This window comes from Engraulis encrasicolus, chromosome 8, assembly GCF_034702125.1.
Source record: "Engraulis encrasicolus isolate BLACKSEA-1 chromosome 8, IST_EnEncr_1.0, whole genome shotgun sequence".
Taxonomy (NCBI): Eukaryota; Metazoa; Chordata; class Actinopteri; order Clupeiformes; family Engraulidae; genus Engraulis; species Engraulis encrasicolus.
The window spans coordinates 29970835-29994362 of NC_085864.1; the positions used below are offsets into that span (position 1 = coordinate 29970835).

Consider the following 23528-nt stretch of genomic DNA (forward strand, 5'->3'; position numbering starts at 1 on the left):
AACAGTGAAAGGACACAAAAACGAGTTACACTAATAGGGAGGGTTTTGACCATGACTCAATTCTGCACAAAAATATTTGTATTTATTTGATTGTGTGTAAAGTTGCTATAGGATAAGTCAAACAAACAAAGACAAAACAAAATAGCCCAAAACAATACCCAGTTCCCATCACTACTGTGGTAATTATTAATTTGCATCAATGAGAATTTGTTTTTGTTTTTTAAACATTTTCATATATCACTGTTCAGGCTTCAGGAGAATTTGCCGATCGGTTACAGTGTGAACCAATTTAGATGCTGTTTTCGAAGCCTAGCCTGGTCATAGCAACTGTATTGCCTCTTTGTAGGGTGATAATATTTTAGCAGCGTTTAAAGTAAAGTGGAACTGTACAAAGTTGCCTATGTGAGGGCAGACTGGTTAAACATTGAAGGAGATTTCAGGTAAACCAACCACAGAACACCTGGTGCAAGTGATATAGCTCCCACAAGTTTACGTTGCATGAGATTACTGTACATTCGGCAGGCTGTCGTCACCTAGTGCCTCCACTCAATTTAATTTCACTTAACAGCATCTTTGATTACTGGTACCAGGTTCAAGTCAGCAGCATTTAGATTTGCAGGCTATCCATGGGCATAGGCGTGCACAGACAGGGACGAGGTGGTACTAAAGCACCTGCCCCTTTGCCCTACTGGTCAAAAAGTGACCTTTTTGAACATTCTTTTCCTGTCACAATGTATACTGTAGTCCATGTTGACATGATCATCTGCAAATGCTTGATGATCAAAAGCATGTGACAATAATGCCCCAGTACAATATATTGCCTCTATAGCCTCGTAAGGCAGACATAAGTTCCACAAGCCCCTTATCCTCCCTCGAGCACCTGATCCCCAAAATGCCACTATCCATGGCTATCATTTCAGCTGAGAACAGGCTTCACTCTTATTCAAATGCATTGTGAGAATGCCAGCTTAAATGCTCTACTCAATTTTTCAATTCCCCAAGACTTGAAAGATCTGTAGCGGATGTGGTGCTGCCAGCTGTGGTGGAGGCAAAACCATTATATCCTTAATGCACTGCTGTTGGGATGTACAAAAAAACAATACAGCATTGTTGATCTCGACCACAAATGGCATGGAAACTGCTGTACCGTACATTAACTACAATATCGTTGACAGTTTCTTTCCAGAACTAACACGCCATTTTACTTTAGTAAACAGTATCATTCTGTATATCTTTCAAAACTGTAATGTTTATATAATTACTATGTACGTATATAAATGCAGATGAACTGAGCCATTATTATGACTTTATTTAATGTAACAGGTAGGCTATAATACCTTTCAGTGTCATCTTCACATTAGCTCTATTGTTTTATTTCTCATTTTGTCATTTTGAGAAAAAGAGAATGAAATCAATCAATCAGAGTGGAAGTGTTTGTGTTTGTGTGTGTGTGTGTGTGTGTGTGTGTGTGTGTGTGTGTGTGTGTGTGTGTGTGTGTGTGTGTGTGTGTGTGTGTGTGTGTGTGTGTGTGTGTGTGTGTGCCATCATGTGCGTCCACTTGTGTCTTGTGTACATGTTAGCGTAGTTTGTGTAGGCCTACATAGTTTGTGTGTATGGCTTGGTCTGTTTGCTTTGTGTGTGTGCATGCTTTGTCATTTGTCTATTCTTGAATATTCATCTTGAATATGAATATTGTTTAATTTTTATTTTGCCATCAGGCATAACATTTATAGAGGCCCAGGGCAGCTAACCAGTGAGAGTTCACTACTGCCCTGATCATCTCATCTCAAAATTAGACCTAACAGAAAACATCAAGCAATGTAACTGAATGACACAGCAATAACATGTAAAATCATTGCTAATTGCATTATCCACATGTATGTATCTGTTGTAACTAATAGTGCACTAATGCTAAACAAGTGATTCAATGATGTTGATGTTGAACCAGTGATAGTCTGAATGTTCTGAGTCAAGTGTCCATGCTATACCTGAATTGCAGATGTGAGAGAGCTGACTCGCTATCCAGATGGTTGAGGCTGTATCTGGGCTAACATTTGGAGTCCTTGTCTAGTGTTTCCCAACCAGGGGTACGTGTACCACTAGGGGTACGCGAGCACACTGCAGGGGGTACTTGGAAATGTTTAATTATTATAACAAATGTATGGAGCAGTCACATCAGGACAGAGAAAGCGATATAGAACATGAATTAGGGGGTACTCATGGCACAATGAAGAGGCATACGGGGTACGCGAGACAAAAAAGGTTGGGAAACACTGGTCTAGACCACACTTCCAGCTCATCAGCAAGCCAACTGCTCCACCCTGAGGCCACACACATCACCAACAGCACAGCATGGGTTAGTCGCTTGCAGACATAGAACAGCTTTAACATAGAAGATTGACAATTCTCATGTGTTAATCACGCTCATGAATGAAAAACTCAAGGTCACGTATGTGGTTTAAACAAAAGGCATACAAATATGCGAGATATGTTTTATGAACAAGCTGTAGGCCTACAATTTGCTTGGACAAGCGTAAAAAAAAATGGTTTTGATGTTCTCAACTCGCTCCCTCAAACCATGCCTCATGTAAAAGCACAAGTTTTCAACGTGGTGCATTTGACCCCATCCCTACCATCTACAAGTTGGTTGTGCTTTTCATGCCATACAGAGTTTTGGCATGTTATGAAAATTTGTGTAATTTCTGACACATCGCCACTTTTTCTACACGATTATAATTGCAGTTATATGTTCAATGTAATGTAGTTCAATGTAATTCCATTGATATTGCTTGTAATATGAAACATATCCTTCTGGTTTTCACACCCTGGATAGGATTTCAGAATCGGGAAGTGAAGTGTGTACGTTTCCAGTTTGTCTGATTGCAAGTACATTGTGACCCAATGATCAACAAAACCATGGACCTGCAACAACATGACTGAACAAAACTGATGACAGTGTAGCTGTTTGGTCTCTGTGTGTGCCATTACATTTTAGAAAATTGGATAGGATAGGATAGAAAATAGGGTTGTCACCTCTTACAAACATCCTGGACGTTTCGACAACTCAGTTGCCTATTTTGCTTGTAAGCAATGGCGTCCTTCGCCCAGAGTCCAGGGAAAATGTAAAACATTTTCCCCGGCACAGATAGGGTGGCCAGATGTCCGTATTTAGGACAGACCGTCCGTCTTTTCAGTACCTTGTCTGGCGTGCGGCACAGGATTAAGCCGGATACCTGGTTGAATAAAATGCAATACATGTATGGAATTGCATCTAAGAAATGCACATTTTCTTGGGGGAGGACTCCCAAACCCCCCATCCAAAAATATGTCTGATTTATTACTGTCGTGGAGATGGTCACCCTAGGCACAGACAATTAAAAACTGGGACAATCAGGTAAAACTGGGACAGGTGACTATACAGGGAGACAAAACACAAGGTTAAATATACAATAAACTTTCTGGGGGCTTTCGAGTTTCAATTGTGCCACCAGGCTGGAAGCATGGCAATCTAGAAGTTAATAAGAAAACATACATTTCACCCACCCCCGACAGCTCACAAATTGATAACTCTGTTTTGTTTTCACCTGTTTGGCTGTGGTTTCCAGGGAACATGTCTGTTTTTCTGTCCCCTGCTGGGCTCAACATGCCACACAGCACAGGCTTCATCACAGCAGGTGTTCAGCAACTCTCTCCCAGAATGACAACAGCTCAAAGCATCCCTCAAAATGTCTCTTTCTCACTCAGCATGCAGGTGTGATTTCATCCCTATATGATTAGACCCAGTAGGGTGCCTAGAGCTCAATTCATTTTGATCAGCAGTCCTCTCAAGGCAATGGATATGCGCATTATGCAAAACAACCCCAGAGAGTCATCTGAGTCAAGGGGAAAGTCATAGGCTACCAGATGCATAGGCCAACAACAAAACAGTCACACAAATTGGCAGTGCAGTGGAGTCATCAGTAAAAGGAAGGTCTCTCAGTATAGGCTAGTCTTGTTTGTGCGATAGGGCTTAGGCCATTTTAAATGCCAGTGAATGAATGCATCAAAAATAGGCCTATCTACCATTAGGAAAATGCTAGCCTAGTATTTAAAAAAACAAAAAACAAAAAACAAAAAAACAACTATAACATTTTAAGTGTATATAATTATAATTAAATACATTTACAGCTTGTTTTTATTTTATTTATTCTTAAATGTAATGTCCAAGTATGACTATATAACTTTACCTGTTTTTTTGCATCTACTTTTATCAACATCATCATCATCATCATCATCAAGCGTGAATTAGCTACGGTTATGGACTACCGATGTAGAGGTGGTTGTTGAGTTATCCTTTAAATTGCACCTGTAATTTAAATGCAGGGCCTACTTGAATACCGCGAGTACATTAGCACATTAAGCATAATGGCTAAAAACCACTGCCACAAAAAGAAGGCATCTAAAATAAAACATTAAAATGCATTGTTTTGAAAGTAGTCAGAGCGAGAGACTTTTAATAGAAATTCCCGGAAGTACCGCATCACATGGTCACGTCACGTTGTACCATGTGGTAGCGAGCTTCACCACTGCGAATATTTACAGCTGTGTCAAGTTCAATTCACTTCATTTGACAACTGACGGGGTGTTCAGGGTTTGCATTAAAATAGTTGGATCCTCGCTAATGTATTAGAAAATCGTCACTATGGCAAAGTACGAGGAAGTGAAAGTTCGTGGATATGATGAATTTTGCAACGCTGTATCTGAGAGGAAAGGGAAAGACATATTCGCCTATTTCTCCGGTGATAAAGATGATCAAGGAAAGAGCTGGTGCCCAGATTGTGTAAAAGGTGAGCTTTGGGGTAACTGAATGTGGTGATTGCATATGCAAATGCATTGCTAATTTGTTTGGGAGTCGCGACTTAAAATGAATCGTCTGCTTGCTGCAGGTAGACTGGCCTTGATACTTTGACTGGCACAGGTTAATAATTATTTGTCTCTGCATGCTGCAGTCACAGATCATTACAGGCCGCACTGACAGTATGTTTTGTCTTCTTAGCCGAGCCTATCGTTAGAGGGGAGATGCCTTATTTGCCTGAAGGTTCTGTCTTCATTTACTGCCAAGTTGGAGAAAGACCCTAGTAAGTAGCCTACATTACAGGACATCCACCTACTGTATTAATAATGTACAATTCAATGCACATGGCGGTCTTATTAAATGACTAAACTAACTAAATGTTTCTGGAATTCGGAAGCTGGAAGGACCCCAGCAATGAATTCAAGAAGACCTTGAAGCTGACTGGAGTGCCTACATTGCTGCGATATGGAACAGTAAGTTGGCTATGGTGCCCATTTTTGGGAAGTTGTGGAAAGGCTTTTGTAAGCTTTGCAAGCCTTACCCTTGAAATGCTGACACAAGGGTTGGTCAATATGTCTGGTCTAGGCTGTATTCCTCACGCTATAGGCCTACAGTAGTTGATGCACCTTTTGTTTTGTCTTGTGCATGTGAAGTTGGTCATTGCAATAATCAATTCTGATTATTAGAGTTCATAGTTAATAAAATATGAAATACGTTATAAAATGTATGCCTGTGTCTGTTCTGCACTCCAGCCCCAGAAGCTTGTGGAGGAGGAGTGCTTCAAACCCGACTTGGTGCGGATGATGTTCACGGAAGATTAGACAACATTGGCATTTGAATTCATGTTATCATGTCTCTTAGTGATTCAGTCAACTGCACTTACCTATATGAAACACTTTTTATGCGCCGTTTAGATGGATCGAGTCCATGTTTACTTTATACCTGTAGTATCAAGGGTAGGCATTCTGCATTGCATATGTGAATGAACTGTATTAAGAATTCTGTTTTGTACTGTAAAAGAGTTTTTTGTGTGTGATATTGACCATGATAAATAAACCAAGAGTAAAGTGTGCCTTAGCAGTGGCCTCCATTTTACTTTGTGCAAAAAAGACGGTACGTTTATGTACCAAAGCCTTCAATAAAGCATAACAAAACAATTTGTCTTTTACAGTAGTTTCTGATTTTCTTTGTGGACACAGTGGTGCCTGATTCTTACCCTATTCTACAGGAGTATGTTTATACTAGATATTCTTTTATGAATGCTGCTGCAAACCAACACAGATCTACTCTAAAGCGTGTCCAAAAAACCCGTCACATTTTAGCATTCATTTTTTATGTAGGCCTATTCATTCATTCATTCATTCATTCATTCATTCATTCATTCATTCATTCATTCATTCATTTTTTCAAACTCTGGCAGCATGTTTTTTTTAAGGTTTTGGACTCTGCACTGTCTTGGAGGCGTGGTAGTCTGCTGACACTTGAGTTTCACCATGCTGTTATTGTTGTATCAGTTCTGCTGGATCTTTACTCATCTAGTGCATGCTGTTCACATAGTGCAGTACAAATAGGCCTACTGAACACTAAGTTGGTGAGGCACGCAAGCACACACATGCGGGGAACACACATGCACGCATGCACTCATGTAGAAACACACACACACACACCAGGGTCAAAGATGTCCAACATGAAATTGTCCTTCAGAGCTAACGGATATGCTTACTGTAACTGTGAAAAAAATGATTTTCAATTTTTTGAATAGTGAATGCATGAAAGCTAAGCAAAAAAAAAAACAATTTAAAAAAACTTTTTTTTTGCATTTACAGGAAGCAAAAGTATCCGTTACACTGAAGGACAATTTCATGTTGGATGTCTTTGACCCACCAGCATTCACAAATAGGCAAGAATTGGTCATCTCTATGTCTTTACAATTTATGTCCTAGTTATTGAGTACACACACACACACTGGTCGGTCATGACTTATTTAGACTGTTGTGATTCACCCTCTGGTTAAATTAACCTCCTCAGAACTGAGTGATCTATCTCCCTGTCACCACAGTATCTTGTACACACACACACACACACAGTACAGTACTCTGTGCCCTTACACGTTTTTTTCCCCCTTATTTAATAACTTTTATCCTCCAGATATTCCAAACTGACTCAAGGTTACAATTCTCCAAGTGTGCATATTTAAGTTGAAGCTCTTCTATTCAACACATTCTTGACCATAGTTGTATGGGACATGTGAAATGTCAGGCATCCAGACACCAAATAATGCACAGGATGGTAAAAAAAGTAAAGATTATGTGTCTATTTAATTTATCTTAGATTACGTATGATCCAGACAATTTTGAGACACATGACACAGTGAAATGGTACACACAAAAACAACAGCACTGCAACAACTGATGGGAGTGCGCACAATGAAGAAGCCAAATCAATAAAGCCACAAATGCATTTAGAATGTTGAACAACATATGGAAGTCCCAGCAATACAGAACCAAAACAAAACTTTAAATATACCAGGGCTGTGTGCTATCTTGCCTCTTGTATGGAACAGAATGCTGGAGGATGACGGCAAGTGATTTGTGCAAACTATCAGTGTTCCACGCAAGAAGTCTGAGAAAGATATGTAGGATTTTCTGGCCCAATAAGATCTCCAACAAAGACCTGCTTACTAGGTGCCAACAAGACAGCTTAGGGACCATAATAGTAAAGTGACGCTGGAACTGGATTGGACATGTTTTGAGGAGGGAGCAAGACAGCATCCCAAGAGTAGCCCTACGATGGAAACCCGAAGGAAGAAGAAGGAGAGGACGACCTAAGAATACCTGGAGGCGCACATAAGAAGAATTCTATGAGCCTCTCATGGGATAGTATCCAGAAAAAAGCACAGAACAGACTAGAGTGGAGAACCTTTGTTGCTGTATGCCAGGAGGCAAAATGGGCAGTAAGTAAGTACAGTAGGATAGAGACAGGAAACGAGTGGGGAGAGAGACGGGGAAAGATCGGCGAAAGACGTCGGCCAGAATCGAACCCGGACCACTGACGTAGCAGTACAGTGCCCAGCCGATTGATCCACGGCTGGGACAGACATGAAGAAATTACAGGATTGTGAAGAATTATAGCCTAGGTATTTGATACATAATAGTGACTCCTAGACTTGTGTATGCTACATAAAGAATGTACAGGATTGTGAAGAGTAATGAGTATATTGCTCTTGTAAATTACACATCCATAAGCCAGTTTCAGCTTCTTCATCTAATCGGTGACACACATCAATCAATCAATCAATCAATCAATCAATCAATCAATCAATCAATCAATCAATCAATCAATCAATCAAACAAACAAACAAACATACAAACATACAAACATACATACATATAGTATTTATATAGCACATTATCATACACAGCAGGCTTGTACATAATTATAAATTGAATTGAGAATTCTAACTATTGACATGATAGGAATAGATAGTGCCATATATTAGGGTAATCAGTATGTGTCTACTCCAGGCTTAGCAGTGCTTTAGCTATGATTTAGGTAAACCATTATGAAACTTTCATAGGTTTTTTCTTCACTTTTCACTTCCATTTTGAGCTAGTACAATATCCTGTCATCCTCTTTTTGTTGTACGGTAGACCTTACAGTATGGCATGCATGCAGTTTTGTTTAGTGGAAAAAAAGAAGTGTGAAAGTGAAAGTCATCTATTGGCCTTGTGTAACACAAATTATTTTACATGCCATCACTGGACATCACAATGGGGGCCTGTGTGGTTTAAAAACATTTTCTTATTATTGTCCCATCACTTTGAAAGTTGAATACATTGCTTGTTAAATCTTAGATCTTAATCTGAAATCTTAGATCTTATTAGCTACTTACTAGTTAATCTTATAATTATTATTTTGTCGTTTTTTTTTTCTTTCAATATGAATTACCAAGCCTTCTTGAGTACCTTAATTGTATTGCAAATGTAATTTCGAACATTTCTTTACAAAACATGCTATATTTCATGTGAAACTGCATAACTTCAAGCAGGGGATAAGATAGCCTAAAACGGCGCTTGAGACATAGTTTCCCCATCCTGAACTAGGCCAAGGGATGACTGAAGCACTCAGTGTACTTTCTGAGAAGCGTTTTTTTTTTTGGTGCATAAAGTGACTGATATTTTGATGAACATGCCTCTTCCTCAGACTCAACAAGACGCAAGAGGAAGATGCATGTGCGTTGAAGAACTAGTCACTTTTTTAGGAAAAGCACAAAAGCACAACAAATACCTCTTAATGTATGTCCTCTACAAGTCTTCTGTTGTCCAGTCTTGCACTTTAAATGTCTGTATGAGCACTGTCTATGTCCATACTGTCTTAAGTCCATGTATAAGTACTGTCTATGTCTATACTGTCTATGTCCTTACCTTAATTAGTCTATGTCTGTATGGGAAAGCAAGAAATGTAATTTCAAATTCTTTGTATGACCAGTGCATGTAAAGAAATTGACAATAAAAACCTACTACTACTACTACTTGTGCATGAAAACAATGGCAAGCATTCAATGACTAGCACCCAAACCCAATCAGCACATATGGACTAGAGGTTCTAGTCAAAATGACCAGGGTGAGGCCAAAGTGTATTTGGAGGGCACATTTAATGGTAAAACAGGCCAATATTCTATCTCATTTTATACTGTATTTAGCTTTTCCTTCATCATCATTACAAATGAATATTTAAACGATTGGCTCTGCCATAACGGAGGCCAGGAGCACTTACAGAACCACCTATGCACAGGAGACTGGAGTGATGACCAGTGGTGCAGAGTTCTTGCCTTTATCATTAATGTAGGGGCTGAAGAAGGGATAGATTTTCTCTCTGAAGGAGACGCCTTCGTAAGAGTAGATTAGACTCCACCTGTGTACATCATAAAAGGAGACCAAACCTGCCCCATAATCCACAAACACCCCCACCTTCGCTGGCTTCTCTTTCAGGGAGAGGGTGACATCGGGACCAGCGTTTGCTGCATACTGACTATTCCATAACCTTATTGTCCAGCACCCGTTTGTAGGGCTCAGAGCTATTTCACCATTTCTATCAATGGACTCTCTGGCTACTCCCATGTACCATGCTGTCTTCCCACTGACCTGCACCTCATAGTAAAATCTACCAGAGCTGAAGCCCTGCTTGCCCATTACGTTGACATAATGATCACAGCATTTGGGTTGTCAGGGCGATTTTGTGATGTATCACCGTGTTTAACTTGTTTTCCGTCAGCAGACAGGATGAGTTTTTTATGAGCTGTATCAGGATCCAGAGTAACATCCACTGAGAGAGAGAGAGAGAGAGAGAGAGAGAGAGAGAGAGAGAGAGAGAGAGAGAGAGAGAGAGAGAGAGAGAGAGAGAGAGAGAGGGAACGGAAAGTCTCATATTTCCTACAGATATAGATGCCAAGAACATTATTTGCTTATATTTAAATTTAAAAAAATCTGTTTGTATCAATGACACACATGGCACATACCTGAATACGGTGCAATCTCATGTCCTGAATGGAAAAAAGCTCGAAAACATTAACCAAGATCCATTGATGTTCATTTAATTTACAACAACTTCAATTGACCTTCAGTCTTAAGATAAACTTGAAATGTATCTGTTTAGTTCAATACTCACTTGCAGTAACTGTCCTCTGTATGCTGTAGTTGATTGACATCACTCTAATGATGATGGCCAGCAGAGCACACAACACTCCCAGGAACACCACAGCACACCTGTAACGCACTAAGAAAAATATGTGCTTATTGTATTTGTTTTACCCAACAATTTATATTAAAAATCAATTAATTACTGTAAATTTCCATTTATTTGTCTATTAATTTCATTATCAATATTAATTAATAGCTTATTTACCGATAGTTGAGCTGCATGGTCTTGTCTTGTTCGATGGAGTGCTGCTGGATAAGTTAGCATAAATGTTTTCTTCCTGTGGTTGGTGGTCATCACTCATGTCTTGCAGTTCAATATCATTAGACATATTTTCTACTCCTCAGGTTTAAGTAGTAGCAATACAGTAGTAAGCTCCTATAGAGGCTTTCTGATAAGGCTGCAGTGTTGCTCTCTATAATGTGTCTTTGCACAAGTTAAAAAAGTTCAAAGGAAGTCCAACAGCTACTTGTAGGAGGAGTTAAACATGTTGTTTTCCTCTCTTACTGTCTATCTTGATATTATCAGTATTTATTTTTATTTTTTATTTTACCTTTATTTAACCAGGGAAATAAAATCACATTGAGAATAAAATTCTCTTTTACAAGTGAGCCCTGGCCAAGGCGGCAGCACACATTACAATTACATTTACAGACAGGACACAGACAAAACAGAACAAATCATTATGGAAGAAGAGATAAAATTACACAATAAAAACCACAAAATAATAAACATAAAACAAGATTACAAGATTAAAAGCAAGCGCAGACAGATTTAAGTGTCATTAAGATAGGCTTTAAAACTCAGCTACAGACATAAAAACAGCAAGTTTAAGAGATTTCTGAAGCTCATTCCAGTGAGTTGGGGTACAATGAATAAAAGCAGTTTTACCAAATTCAGTTTTTACTATGGGGACATTTAAAACAATGTAGCTACTTGAGCGTAGATTATATCCTTGATAGCTAAAAGTTAAAAGGCTCTGTATATACAAGGGGAGCTGGCCAACTATGGCCTTGTATACAAATAAATTTTCTCATGTGTCTTGTGCGACTTACATTTAGTTTCGTTCCAGATCAACCTACATCCAGACAATAAAGTAGGCCTTCATACATGTTTTTTTTTTTTTTTTTTTTTTTTAAATTAGGGCTTTTGAAGTTTAGGCTATATGACCCAGGCTGAACTAAAACCTTGGTCCCCATGGGCATGCAAGCCCATATATTTTTTGCTGTTTTGAATGTACGCCACCAGTGATTATTATTTAACCCATTTAATGTTTAAATTCCACGAGACCCTCTGTCAGCAGCAAGACGAGTCAGTAGCCATTTGCCTAAACCTCAATAACATCCCCCTCCCCGTCTCCACTGATAATGATCACTGAAGTGAGATGAACATTATGTAATAGCAGCTATTGGAATTGTGGTTTGCAGAAACTGAGAACACACAAACTTGCACAAACTGTGAGAATATCAGAAGATAACACTTACGTAGGCCTACATGTCAATTTGCCTGACTGCGTGATGCATGGTTTTAATGATTATTCAGAAGGCTTTGAACTTGATTGGTGGTGATTCACTGGCATTCCCAGGAGGCAGCCGTGGCCTAGTAGTTAGAGAGTCGGCAATCTAGGGGTTGCTGGTTCGAATTCCCCCTGAGCTCTCCCTACATCTCCCTCCATTGCTGAAGTGCCCTTGATCAAGGCACCTAGCCCCACATTGCTCCAGGGACTGTAATCAATACCCTGAAAAATAATAGTTGTATGTCGCTTTGAATAAAATGGAAGTGTCAGCTAAGTGCAATGTAATGTAATGTAATTCCCATTTCATTAGACAATTGCAAGTCGATCTGCAAATGATATTAATGTCATTGATGGTGGCCCTGCCGTGGCCAATCGGTAGGGCACTCACCTGATATGTGGCTTACCAGGGTTCGATTCCCGGCCCGGGTCCTTTGCCGACCCCTCCCTGTCTTTCTCCCAATTCGCATGGGCTATTCTAGACAGGGGCCAGGGTGGGCTAGGGCCCCTGTAGATTTCCTCCTGGCCCCTGTTGTGGCCCCTGTGCTGAACAGCCAATGACTGCGACATGAGTAAGGGATAACGGCCGAAGAGGTGACCGGTTATATTAAATTAATGGCGAGGCGGCAGCTTCGAACTTTGGCGACATGCGCAGCACGGAGAAAAAGTTGCCTCCACCAACCCATTAATTTTGTACAACCGGTCGACCTCAAAGGCCGTTATCCCACTTATCTGCCGTTACGGTAGGGTAATTTTTAAATCTATTATTGTCTATAAGTTGTAGGAACCATGTAAATTGCACCTCTTGTGAGCAAGATGAAATGTTGCTATGCGGTCACACGTTTTGACGCCTGACCGTTTATAGGGGGATAATTACCCCATCAGCCAATCAGAAAAGAGAATTCAGTTGCATAGGCAGATAAACATTTTTTTTAAATGTTCATAACATTAAAATGTATCTCTTTTGGCAATTGTGCCCCATCTGAAAAAATAATGGCCCCACCTCGGCCCGCCTGGCAATTTTGGTCTAGAATCGCCTCTGAGTAGACCTGCATTAGGTCACAGTAGGCCTACAATGAGTGCAATGCAATGCATTACTGAGTGAGGGGTTATGTCACTGCATTTTTTGCGTTGACCAGTAGATGTCGGCATCTGCCTATTTTGTGACAGAGGCGCTGGCACCTGGCAAAGCCGAAGAGGAGCAACCAAGGCTACGGTGGTGACATGCCTAATTTGGAGTCTATTTTTGTTGGGTCACTTTCATAAAGTAGCTGTTTGGAGGACAGGCCATCTGACGGCATAACCTTCAGCTAATAATGAAGCATAGCGGCGTCTCATTATAGGTAACATTTAAGCATCCTTAGACAACGAAATCTCTGTCCTCCCTTTGAGAGTCTTTATTTCCTCCATTGGATCAATAAGGAAAATCCAAACAGTAGCCTAGCCTAACCTGTTTCATTACAATTCCACACCAGATAATTTAATCTGAAATGGTTTAATAGTATTGTTTACTTGCATTTTTCCTGTTTTCAATTGTGATTTCTAAAGTTGCGAGACGCAATATCACCATTTTATAACTAGGTGTCATTCTAGGGCTGGGTGCCTGGGCGGCAGAGCAGGCACTATTGCCGAGGATTACGCTATAACTGAAGGGAGCATTCCTGAACACCAGTCAGTGTGGAGGCGACGGTTTCTCCCGTTCACACACAGACACACACACAGCCTACTCTCCACGCTGCTGGTGCTCTACTGAAGGGGCGAAGGAGGAGGACAACGGCGTGTTGTTGATCAATGAGCCTTTGATTTCCTGATTCACATTGTCATTTGGATTAAATAACGGCGTGTCTTTTTGGACATATTTCCAGGCGAGAGCTGCGATGTCGGAGTTTCTGGTGAATCTACTCGGAGAGCGGCTCGTGAACAGTGAGAAAGCCGAGGTAGATGTGCAAGCTCTGGGCAGCAAGCTGTCCCTGGTCGGGCTATACTTCGGTTGCAGCTTGAACGGTCCTTGCAAGCAGTTCAACGCAAGCCTGTGTGAGTTTTACAGCAAGTTCAAGAAAACATCAGAACATAAAGACAAATTGGAAATCGTCTTCATCTCGTCGGATCAGGACCAGAAACACTGGCAGGACTTCTTACAAGAGATGCAATGGCTGGCGTTGCCTTTTAAAGACCGACACAAAAAGGTATGATAGCCTAGTCTTTTGGGCTCTTGTGGCTTTTGCACACTTTCTTACAAACAGACACGTTGGCTTTATTTCTAAACAGACATTGGCAGCCACTACCTGACACTGTAATGCACCCTCGCTGGCATGGAACAGCGTAGAAATACTACACATGATCTTAATAAACGAACAGGGTTAACCTTGACACAGGCTAATGCATATTATACAGGTGTCTTTTTCATTCCATGTAGGCTAGTTGGCTTGGCATGGCAGGTCCTCTTGAACCACAGTCGGAAAACGGTGCTATGAAAAACTAACAGCTGACCCATATTCGGTAGTGTTTCATAGGCTTACAGTAGCCTATAGGCTGATGTAAAGATCCACTTTGCGTTGAAACCTCAAAGCATTAGGCCACCATGCTTAAATCATTAAGCGACATTTAATGGAGATTAAATAGTCCAAGCTCTCTCCCACCTCTTTGTCCAGTGGACATTAGACTGACATAGGCACACAAGTTTACATTCTTTCAACCAGCTAAACAACCATGCCTGTTAATGCATGCAATTAAGGCACGAGTTGTTGTTTATCTTATCTTTATTATAGGCATTTGTTTACAAGTGTCCCTGGTATGTATGATGCCTATCTATATTGGGTATTATGCGTTATATTGTAATGTCTGTGGCTTAGGCCTATAACATTTTACAAACAATGTGTGATCATCAGTTACCAACAACACTCAACATGTCAGCTCAATTGATAACAGTAGTTGCTTGCACTATTGTGTTGTATGGATTTGTTTTCCACAGGAAGCATATTTCTAGATAAACCACTGCAATAAGTCACTCTTGCCAGTTGTAGTAATCTGAAAAAGGAAGAAAAAAACAATGCCTGCAGAATAGGATCTCAAATTTATCTGACCACACAAATGCATTTTATGAGAACAGCCCTTTAGATTTCATTATGAATGATGGGCCTGTGGGAGGAGAATAATATTGCAATATCAGATCATTGTTGCTATTAGGCCAGTGCCATAGAAGGAATAGAAAACAGACCATTTACCTTTTTCAACCATCCCTTCGTTACTGTGAGATTTTACATCCACTACTGGAGACCCTGGTTTGCTTCTCTAGTGGGACAAAGGACGCAAGATGAATTTTCACAGTAAAATGTAATTGCTGGTTTTTGATTTTTTTTTTATAGTAGCAATACATTGTGTTGTATTACAAAAGAAAATTACATATTTTGAAGGGAGTTAAAGAAAAGCACAGAGAAGAATCAGCCTGATCTGATAATCCTATTTTAGCCCAGTGTGATATTATGAAATGCCTCTTATCTACTGCTCTGTAAGCCACCGTCCCTGATGAAAGCATAATGGACTCAAATAGGGGTGGGGTCAGTGTCAAATTAAGCTTATTAATAACGATGATCATGAAAAAAATGATTTTTTTTTAAAGGGGTGCAGCGTCATCCTAGCTAGAATGTTGACATTTTACAATCTGTGATGCAACTAAACAATGCATACTTTAGGCAGTAGAAATGTATGACATTTTGAAGGTGAAAAGTACTTTTTTGTCCATGTGTATAGCAGTGAGTACTGTCTTAGCGTGTTGTCATTATATAGTTAGAGACCAGGACATAAACAGCAGGCAGGCAGGCAAGACAGCTGGCACCGGGCTCCGATTTGCCCATCTTCATGGGTAACCATTTTGTTCCGCTGTATCAACTCAGTCGCCTTTAGCAAAAAAAACAAAAAAAAAGAAAGAAAGACACCAGGCGGGCAGGCAGCATACAGTGCTTGTCTGCCCACAATACAAATATGGCATTCTTGAGAGCATTTCACACACACACACACACACACACACACACACACACACACACACACACACACACACACACACACACACACACACACACACACACACACACACACACACACCCTGACACAGAGCCTGGTTTTAATAGTGTGTGTCAAGTCTCGGCTCACTACTATACGGTGTGTGTGTGTGTGTGTGTGTGTGTGTGTGTGTGTGTGCTGCATGATTGAGACAAAGAAAGACCACAAACATGCATGACGTGTGTGTGTGTGTGTGTGTGTGTGTGTGTGTGTGTGTGTGTGTGTGTGTGTGTGTGTGTGTGTGTGTGTGTGTGTGTGTGTGTGTGTGTGTGTGTGTGTGTGTGTGTGTGTGTGTGTGTGTGTGTGTGTGTGTGTGTGTGAGAGAGAGAGAGAGAGAAAATGCACAGGCAACACATGCACATAGTCTGTGATTAAATGTCTGTGTTTGTCCGGCCCTTGCAGGCGAGGAGCTAGCTAGCACATGCAGGAATGGAGGGATATGAGCACACTGTAGTGTAATTTTCTGGGCCGTGGTGGAGGCAGTCTCAGTGTTAATGACAGGGGTTTTTTTTATTTAAATTTAAAATTTATTCCTGTTAATCTTCTGATATATGTATAAAATTTAGATCAATGATTTCACATCTAAATGAACAGTGTTGGTGCATATTCCCGCAACATCTAACTGCAGGCCTAATATTGAAATGGTGTACTGGGACAACATTGTTCAGGTGAGTGCGTCTGTGGTCTGTGAAGAGTCTCCTTCATTCATGGAATGCGTTGTTATAGGTGACAGACAGTAGTCTTCATCATAACACGGTGTAGGGGGAATACGGTCCCCTCCACTCAGGTCTTGGGCCCCCCTGCCTTGCTCTTTTGGTCTTTGTTAGAGAGGGACTGAAGTAGCACATTATTCTGTGCTCTGAGTGACTGGGAAGTTCATTAACAGCTATAGGCCTCAGAGAGAAGAAATGTTGGAGAGAGGGTAGAGGGAGAGCCCAGTGTGTAGGCCCAGGGCCGCTGACAGATTTTCCTGGGCCCAGAACAAAATAATCGGAACTGGCCCCTTACCCAATACATACAATGCAATGAGGACCCAATTCTGGCCCCCCTGTCTCCCTGGGCCCGGGACAACATACCCCTTTGCCCCCCCTTGTCAGCGGGCTTGTGTGCAGCGAATACAGCTCAGCCAGCGCTATTGTATGCAGCTGTGTCAAACAATGCACCTGGCATAGACGATTGTCACATAGCCTACGGTCTTTTAATGAATCACAAAATGCAGCAGATTTTTTTTCTGCGAATGGACCTTTCTGCATTGTTCAACTGCTTCTATAGGGGTGATTTAAGCTTTAAAAATACTGTTTGCATACTTCATTTTCAGATGTTATTTGATTATTTCCACTGCAGCAATCCTGTTTGATGGAAATACTGCTATGTAATTGTATAAAAAAAGCACATTTGCATAATTGTGTTGAAATGTCCACCATTTGCATGCACATCAACATAACTGTGTGCTTTAAACACTTACTATCATGTAGCGCTGTGTAAAATATAGCACCTTGTAATTGGAGTGTATTTTGCAACTCAAACCACACAACTCTTTTCATAGCTCATAATTCATCTCCTCTTATAAGTAAATGTGTAGAAATTGTTTTTTCAAAACAAACGGTCTTAAGTAAAGACTGTAAGCACCTGTGAATCTGTCCCTCATGCATGGGATCGGAGAATTTTATGTCTTTATTATTTAGTCATTATTAACTCTTCATTTCTGTCCTCTTTAGCTTCCATGGGGTGCTTACTGTCATCTCATCTCCCAACAATACACAGTCACATACACAGCCAAAACCAGGAAAAACACACTTTTGACAATGAACAAAGTTGAAGCATCATAGCCGGTGCATGGCTGTGTTGTTCTGTGGGGTTATGATGACTGTGCCTGGTGTTTGACAGCTGTGTGGCACTGTAGGTGTCGGGGCGAGAGTGTTTCTCTCTGGAGGGTTGTGCTGAGAGCTGCAGGTGCTGGGGAGCATGTGGGTGGGCGTGCCTCAAGCAGGCATAACTGCTGTGCCTGTGTGTTTGTGTGTGTGGCTGTTTGTGCGTGTGTGTATGTGCACAGGCACACACATATGCTCGAGAGAATAATCGAGAGCTTTCTGTTTCACCCCTGCCAGGTTTCTAGGAGGGAAGATTCTCTAAATGACTCCTTCAACCTTGACGTGTGTGTGTGTGTGTGTGTGTGTGTGTGTGTGTGTGTGTGTGTGTGTGTGTGTGTGTGTGTGTGTGTGTGTGTGTGTGTGACTATTGAGTTACAGTAGCAACATTTGAAGTTCATCTGTATGTCGTCTATAGCTGACGACAAAGGCGGCTGTAAGTTACCCTGCGGTATGGATTGTCTTCTGCCTCTTTTGCTCTGATGGTTCTGTAATGAATACACCAGTGTTTCTTAACCTGGGGTGCGGGCACCATCTGGGGGTGCGCCAGAGATTTCAGGGGGTGCGCGGAATTTTGTTTGTGTTGAGGTTGTGACCAAAATTCTGCTTCCAAACATTATAATTAGGCCAAATTAAGACCAAATTTAAACATGTTTTCGTCCCCATGTAAATTCATTAAAGTATTGATTAATGTCTAAAGTAAGAATCATTGTAATTGATCACTTAAATCATTTTATTGGTACGTATACACGTCTAGATATTTGGGATGGGGGTGCGCGGCTTGTCTCCGGAACAGCTAAGGGGGTGCGTTCAGAAAAAAAGGTTAAGAACCACTGGAATACACACCATGCATTTCTCAGCCATTAAAATCCACTTATGGAAGGCATAAACTTGACAGAAATCAATAGTCTAGTCTCAATTCTTTTAAGAAATATTAGACCATTGTGCTGAAGTGTCTTTAGGTGTTTAAAATCTTTCATTTATAAAAGTGATGCCTTTTCAATAATAATCCTCCAAGGCTCAGTAGATATGCTCAAATTGTAGTAGATTGTATGAATGATCACTTATCTTACTCTAGTCTATTTCATAGTGTTAATAAAGTGTAGACACTAAAAAGCTAAGACTCGCCTTTGACCCAAATGCAAGAGTTGCTCTCTCTTCTCCTTAGATGTCATCATCTCCAGCCTGCTTAATTTAACCTATATGGTTTTTTTTGACAAGGCTAGTTTGTTCGGTGTTTATTTTCATTTGAGTCACATGTTTTAAGCCTTCACTCCAGACTAGCTTTAAGTTTGTGGTCTCTCTTTCTCTCTCTTCTCTCTTTTCTCTCTCTCTCTCTTCTCTCTCTCTCCATGGCTCTCTCTCTCTTCTCACTCTCACTCTCCTCTCACTCTTCTCTTTCTCTCTCTCTCTCTCACTCTCTCTCTTCTCTCTCTCTCTCTCTCTCGATTATGTCACATGGACATCACTGACCTCCCGAAAGCCATTAAACGTTTGGTTGGTTGGATCGCAAAGCCTGCTTGATTGCACACCACCCACCACACCAGTATTTTTCCAGAATTGCCTGGCTGAGCTACATACTGCTCTGCTCTGCTTTGCTCGGTGGAAAGGTCATCAAAGTCTGTGGGATGACGACACCGCAGCAGCATTGGCCTGTGTGGACGTCTTCCTCCTCCAGGCTCGCTTGCACAGAAGGCCCGCTTGCAGGAGTGCGAGACCTGGGTGAACCCGATGGGTTGCAGTACAGAGAGCCTCCTCTGGTGTCTGGGGACTCTTAAGTGAACAACACTCCAGTGACTTCTTGGCTGGTGTTGCCTTACAAGGAGACACTAGAAAGTGTGTGTGTGTGTGTGTGTGTGTGTGTGTGTGTGTGTGTGTGGGTGTGGGTTGTGGGGCAGTGTGTGTTTGTAGGGGGGTGATCTTCATAAATCAGTGAAGGCCTTTGCCAAGACCCCCACAAACATCCCTCCCCTCCCTCCCTCCACCCAACTGATGGTAAAAAGTAAACTGCAGAGTCTCTGTGCTGAGGCAGCAGTAGCACCGGCATGAGAGAAAGAGACACTGTTTGCACTCTCTCTCTCTCTCTCTCTCTCTCTCTCTCTCTCTCTCTCTCTCTCTCTCTCTCTCTCTCTCTCTCTCAGTCCGCTCTCTCTCAGTGTAGTCTCTCTTACTGTCTACCCTGTCTTCACCCCTGTCACCTTTCTCCTTCGATTGTGTTTGTCCTCTGTCTCCTCCTCTCTCTCCACCTCTATCTCAATCCCCCTCTAAACCTCTCTCTCACCCTCTCTTACCCCACCTCAAATCTCCTACACTCCTACACTCCTCTCTCTCTCTCTCTCTCTCTCTCTCTCTCTCTCTCTCTCTCTCTCTGTGTCTGTCTCTCTCTCTCTCTGTCTCTCTCTGTCTCTCTGTCTCTCTTTTCTCTCTGTCTCTGTCTCTGTCTCTGTCTCTGTCTCTCTCTCTCTCTCTCTCTCTCTCTCTCTCTCTCTCTCTCTCTCTCAAAGCTCACTCAAAGCTCTTTATCAACAGTACGCACACCCACAAAATCTCTCTCTCTCTCTCTCTCTCTCTCTCTCTCTCTCTCTCTCTCTCTCTCTCTCTGCCCATTTGTCTCTGTCTCTGTCTCTCTCTCTCTCTCGGGCCTGGTACAGTACAGTATAGTCACCGTGCCCCATAGCTATAGCTGGCCTGGCTGGGCTCCTCCATGCTCAGCAGCTGCTGGAGCGGTTGCTGCACTGCACTGGGCTGAAAGGCGGCTGTCATCGTGGTGTCAGTGATCTGATGAAAGCCTGGCCGAGCCTGAGGCAGGCCGGCCTCATCACATATCCAGGGGGGGTGGGGAGGCCCCGGGGCAGCTTGGGTTTCAGAGCCGAGGTGGCTTGAGATGATACCGGTGTTATCTGCCGCCGCCACTGCCGGGCACCCGGGAAGGAGAAGAGGGAAGGCAAGGGAAGGGGTATCAGTGAATGGCGAGTTAGACTTGTGGCAGGTCAATTCTCAGAATGAGAGATGGTGCGTGTGCGTGTGTGTGTGTGTGTGTGTGTGTGTGTGTGTGTGTGTGTGTGTGTGTGTGTGTGTGTGTGAGAAGCGGGAGAGACGCCTCCGTTTGTCAACAGACAGTTGGTACTGATAAAAACGGCTAAGTGGATAGCAAGACAGACTCTGTGATTTGACTCATCACGGCATTGTACCTGCAAAGTGCATGGTGACAAAAAACCTGGCATCGACCTACCACCAGGGCACCTCACAATAAGTGTTTTCCTACCACCACCACCACCACCACCACCACCACCATCCCCCTCCAGATGCTGCTTGTCTCAGCAACTTCTCCAATGGAACACTGGGTGGTTTGCTGTTGCCTGGAGACTTCCCTTTGATTGAATGACTAGTGTCTGGAGGACAATGCATTGTAATGTGGATTTCGCAGTTTTCGCTGGGTATGCTGTTGTAGACTTTGCTGTATGTGTGGGGTCTTTGCGAGGTGTTTTGTCGAGAGATCGTCAGGAATGTGGACTGACACCTGCTCCAGAGTCGGAGTGCACCTCCCCTCCTCTGGCTGGCAGCAGGTAAGGGTAAGCATGGTAAGGGCTTTCTTGCTCTACCAGGGCTTCACAAACAGAACACCCACCACCCTGGATGGGGGTTGGTGCTTGCTCTTGCTCGCACCAGGCTAGGTTTACAGTGTGCTTTCAGGGCCCTATTGTGGCGCTCTCGACGGAGAGTGCTGTAATGACATCTGAGCACAATGGAAGTGTGGGCACCGAGATTCCTCCAGGTGGATCGGATGCGTCCCTTTCCGAGGTTTGTCTGGAGTCGGTACGGGTGAGCTGGAGATAGAGTTACCTTTGGAGTGAATGGCGTGAATGGATAAAAAAAAACGGCAAAGGCACCACCGGAGGCACAATCGGCCCACAGAACTAGAACCCCCTCCTCTGAACAACTCTCCCTGGCAACAGACAGGCAGTGACCCCCCGCCCCCCCAAACACACACACACACACACACACACACCATCTCCTTCTCCTTTTTTGCATTTATCATTGGATGTCAAGGAAACAATAAATCAGTGGGCTGTGGCCCTGCCCAGACAAATGAAAGTGTCACAAAATAAAAGAGAGAGGAAAGTTTCCTTGGTGCACTATACAAGGGTGTTGGCAGTGCTTCTGAGTTTCTCAATGTCTTTTGACAAGTGACAAGTATAATGGGTCTTTTTGTTACGGGAAACACATGGCAGGAGTCTTCACAAGACACAAGACTCCCACACAAGGTGGACTGGTAGCTCAGAATGACTGGTAGCCTAGAAAAATACATGTAACGACCGAAAGCACAGCCCGAGCTATACATCGGAGGCGAGACCGGCACTGTTATGACTACAAATGGACAAATAAACCATTTATATTAGACGCCACAGAGTGCTATTATGAAACTCTCGACTGAGAATGGGTGGAGCGGCGGGAATGAGATGAAGGAGAGCGGGGGGGGCGACCGGGGAAATGGTGATGTGTAGCCCGACACCGAGAAAAACAGATGCGAAAAAGAAAGGGAGAGAAAGGGGTTCATCTGCAGTGCGTCTGCCGTGTGCTAGCTCGCTAGCTAGTTGGCTGGCTGTCCCCCTCTGTCCTCCATGCCTGAATGCGGATGGCGATGGGGCGGTTTATGTCTGTCCTCCTCACGACGCACCTCCATTTTGGAAATAGGCAGGAAGCAGAATCAGGGGAGATGTCAGGGGGGAAAGGAGGAGGCGTGGAGTGTGGTGGGGGGTGACTGCTGCTGCTGTTCTGCAGAGTATGGTGAATTGTGGAGGCGAGAGGGGTTTGGTGTGTGTGTGTGTGTGTGGGGTGGGGTGTGTGTGTGGGGGGGGGGGTGGGTGGGATGGGTTGGTTGTTGCTGTTGTTCTGTCCCCCCCCCCCCCTCGTTGAACACCCAACCCTCAGCCCCACTTCAGCAGCCTCTTAATTGCTCCCCATCGCTGCTCAGCTGCCATTTCCCGCATAATAACTCCAGTAATAACCCCAGACCCAAGAGACTCTGACTGACTGACTGACTGCACCACAGACTCACTGCCCAGGTTTTCTTCCTTTTTTCCCCCCGTTGCTTTTGTTTTCGGCTTTTCGTTCTCTCCACCCATTTCTCTGTTGTTTTTTTTTTTTAATTATTATTTTGGTTGGTTCAAGTTGGCTGCAGCTTTGTAAGTATTTCAGCTCATAAAGGCATACCAATGTTTTTGGTGCCTGGGTTTTTGCACTTTATCGATGGCCATTAATTGCATTTTGGACTAAGCCGGAAAAGAGAGAGAGAGGATGTGGAAATGGGGGGTGGACCAGGGAGCAGGGTGGTGGGGTGGTGTTTAGGTTGGGTTGGGTAGGCGGGTTGGTTGGTGGGGACAGGGCCGCTGACAGCTTTGGCCGGGCCCAGGACAAAGTCATCTCGAAGGGCCCCCCGCCCAATAGATACAATGTAATGAGGACCCGATTTTGGGCCACCTCTCTCCCTGGGCCCGGCCGGGACAACTGTCCCCTTTGTCCCTCCCCCCTATCGGCACCCCTGGGTGGGGCTGGG

At 42.8% G+C, this 23528-nt stretch overlaps 2 protein-coding genes and 1 pseudogene across 2 annotated transcripts in view; 2 read left to right on the plus strand and 1 right to left on the minus strand.

Moving 5' to 3' along the window:
- The first annotated feature begins 4531 nt into the window (after window positions 1–4531).
- txndc17 (thioredoxin domain containing 17) lies at window positions 4532–5991 on the plus strand. The gene is made up of 4 exons (XM_063205417.1): window positions 4532–4826; window positions 5036–5117; window positions 5232–5307; window positions 5587–5991. The coding sequence occupies exons 1-4, from the start codon at window positions 4682–4684 to the stop codon at window positions 5653–5655; spliced, it is 372 nt and encodes a 123-aa protein (XP_063061487.1). The 5' UTR covers window positions 4532–4681; the 3' UTR covers window positions 5656–5991.
- Window positions 5992–9618: 3627 nt separating this feature from the next.
- On the minus strand, window positions 9619–10541 carry LOC134453831 (E3 ubiquitin-protein ligase TRIM21-like; annotated as a pseudogene).
- Window positions 10542–13732: 3191 nt separating this feature from the next.
- The window catches only part of nxn (nucleoredoxin), a 120440-nt gene continuing 110644 nt past the window's right edge, over window positions 13733–23528 (plus strand). The window contains exon 1 of the mRNA XM_063205419.1: window positions 13733–14230. Within this exon, the coding sequence (XP_063061489.1) occupies window positions 13922–14230 (309 nt within the window). The 5' untranslated portion in view covers window positions 13733–13921. The remainder of the gene's footprint in view (window positions 14231–23528) is intronic.

What these genes read in the sequence shown, in the direction of transcription:
- txndc17 (XM_063205417.1), top strand. Translation starts at nt 4,682, where the DNA reads ATGGCAAAGTACGAGGAAGTGAAAGTTCGTGGATATGATGAATTTTGC. An exon ending in GTGCCCAGATTGTGTAAAAG is followed by an intron (nt 4,827 to 5,035) that starts GTGAGCTTTGGG and finishes TTGTCTTCTTAG; the next exon opens with CCGAGCCTATCGTTAGAGGG. An exon ending in CATTGCTGCGATATGGAACA is followed by an intron (nt 5,308 to 5,586) that starts GTAAGTTGGCTA and finishes TCTGCACTCCAG; the next exon opens with CCCCAGAAGCTTGTGGAGGA.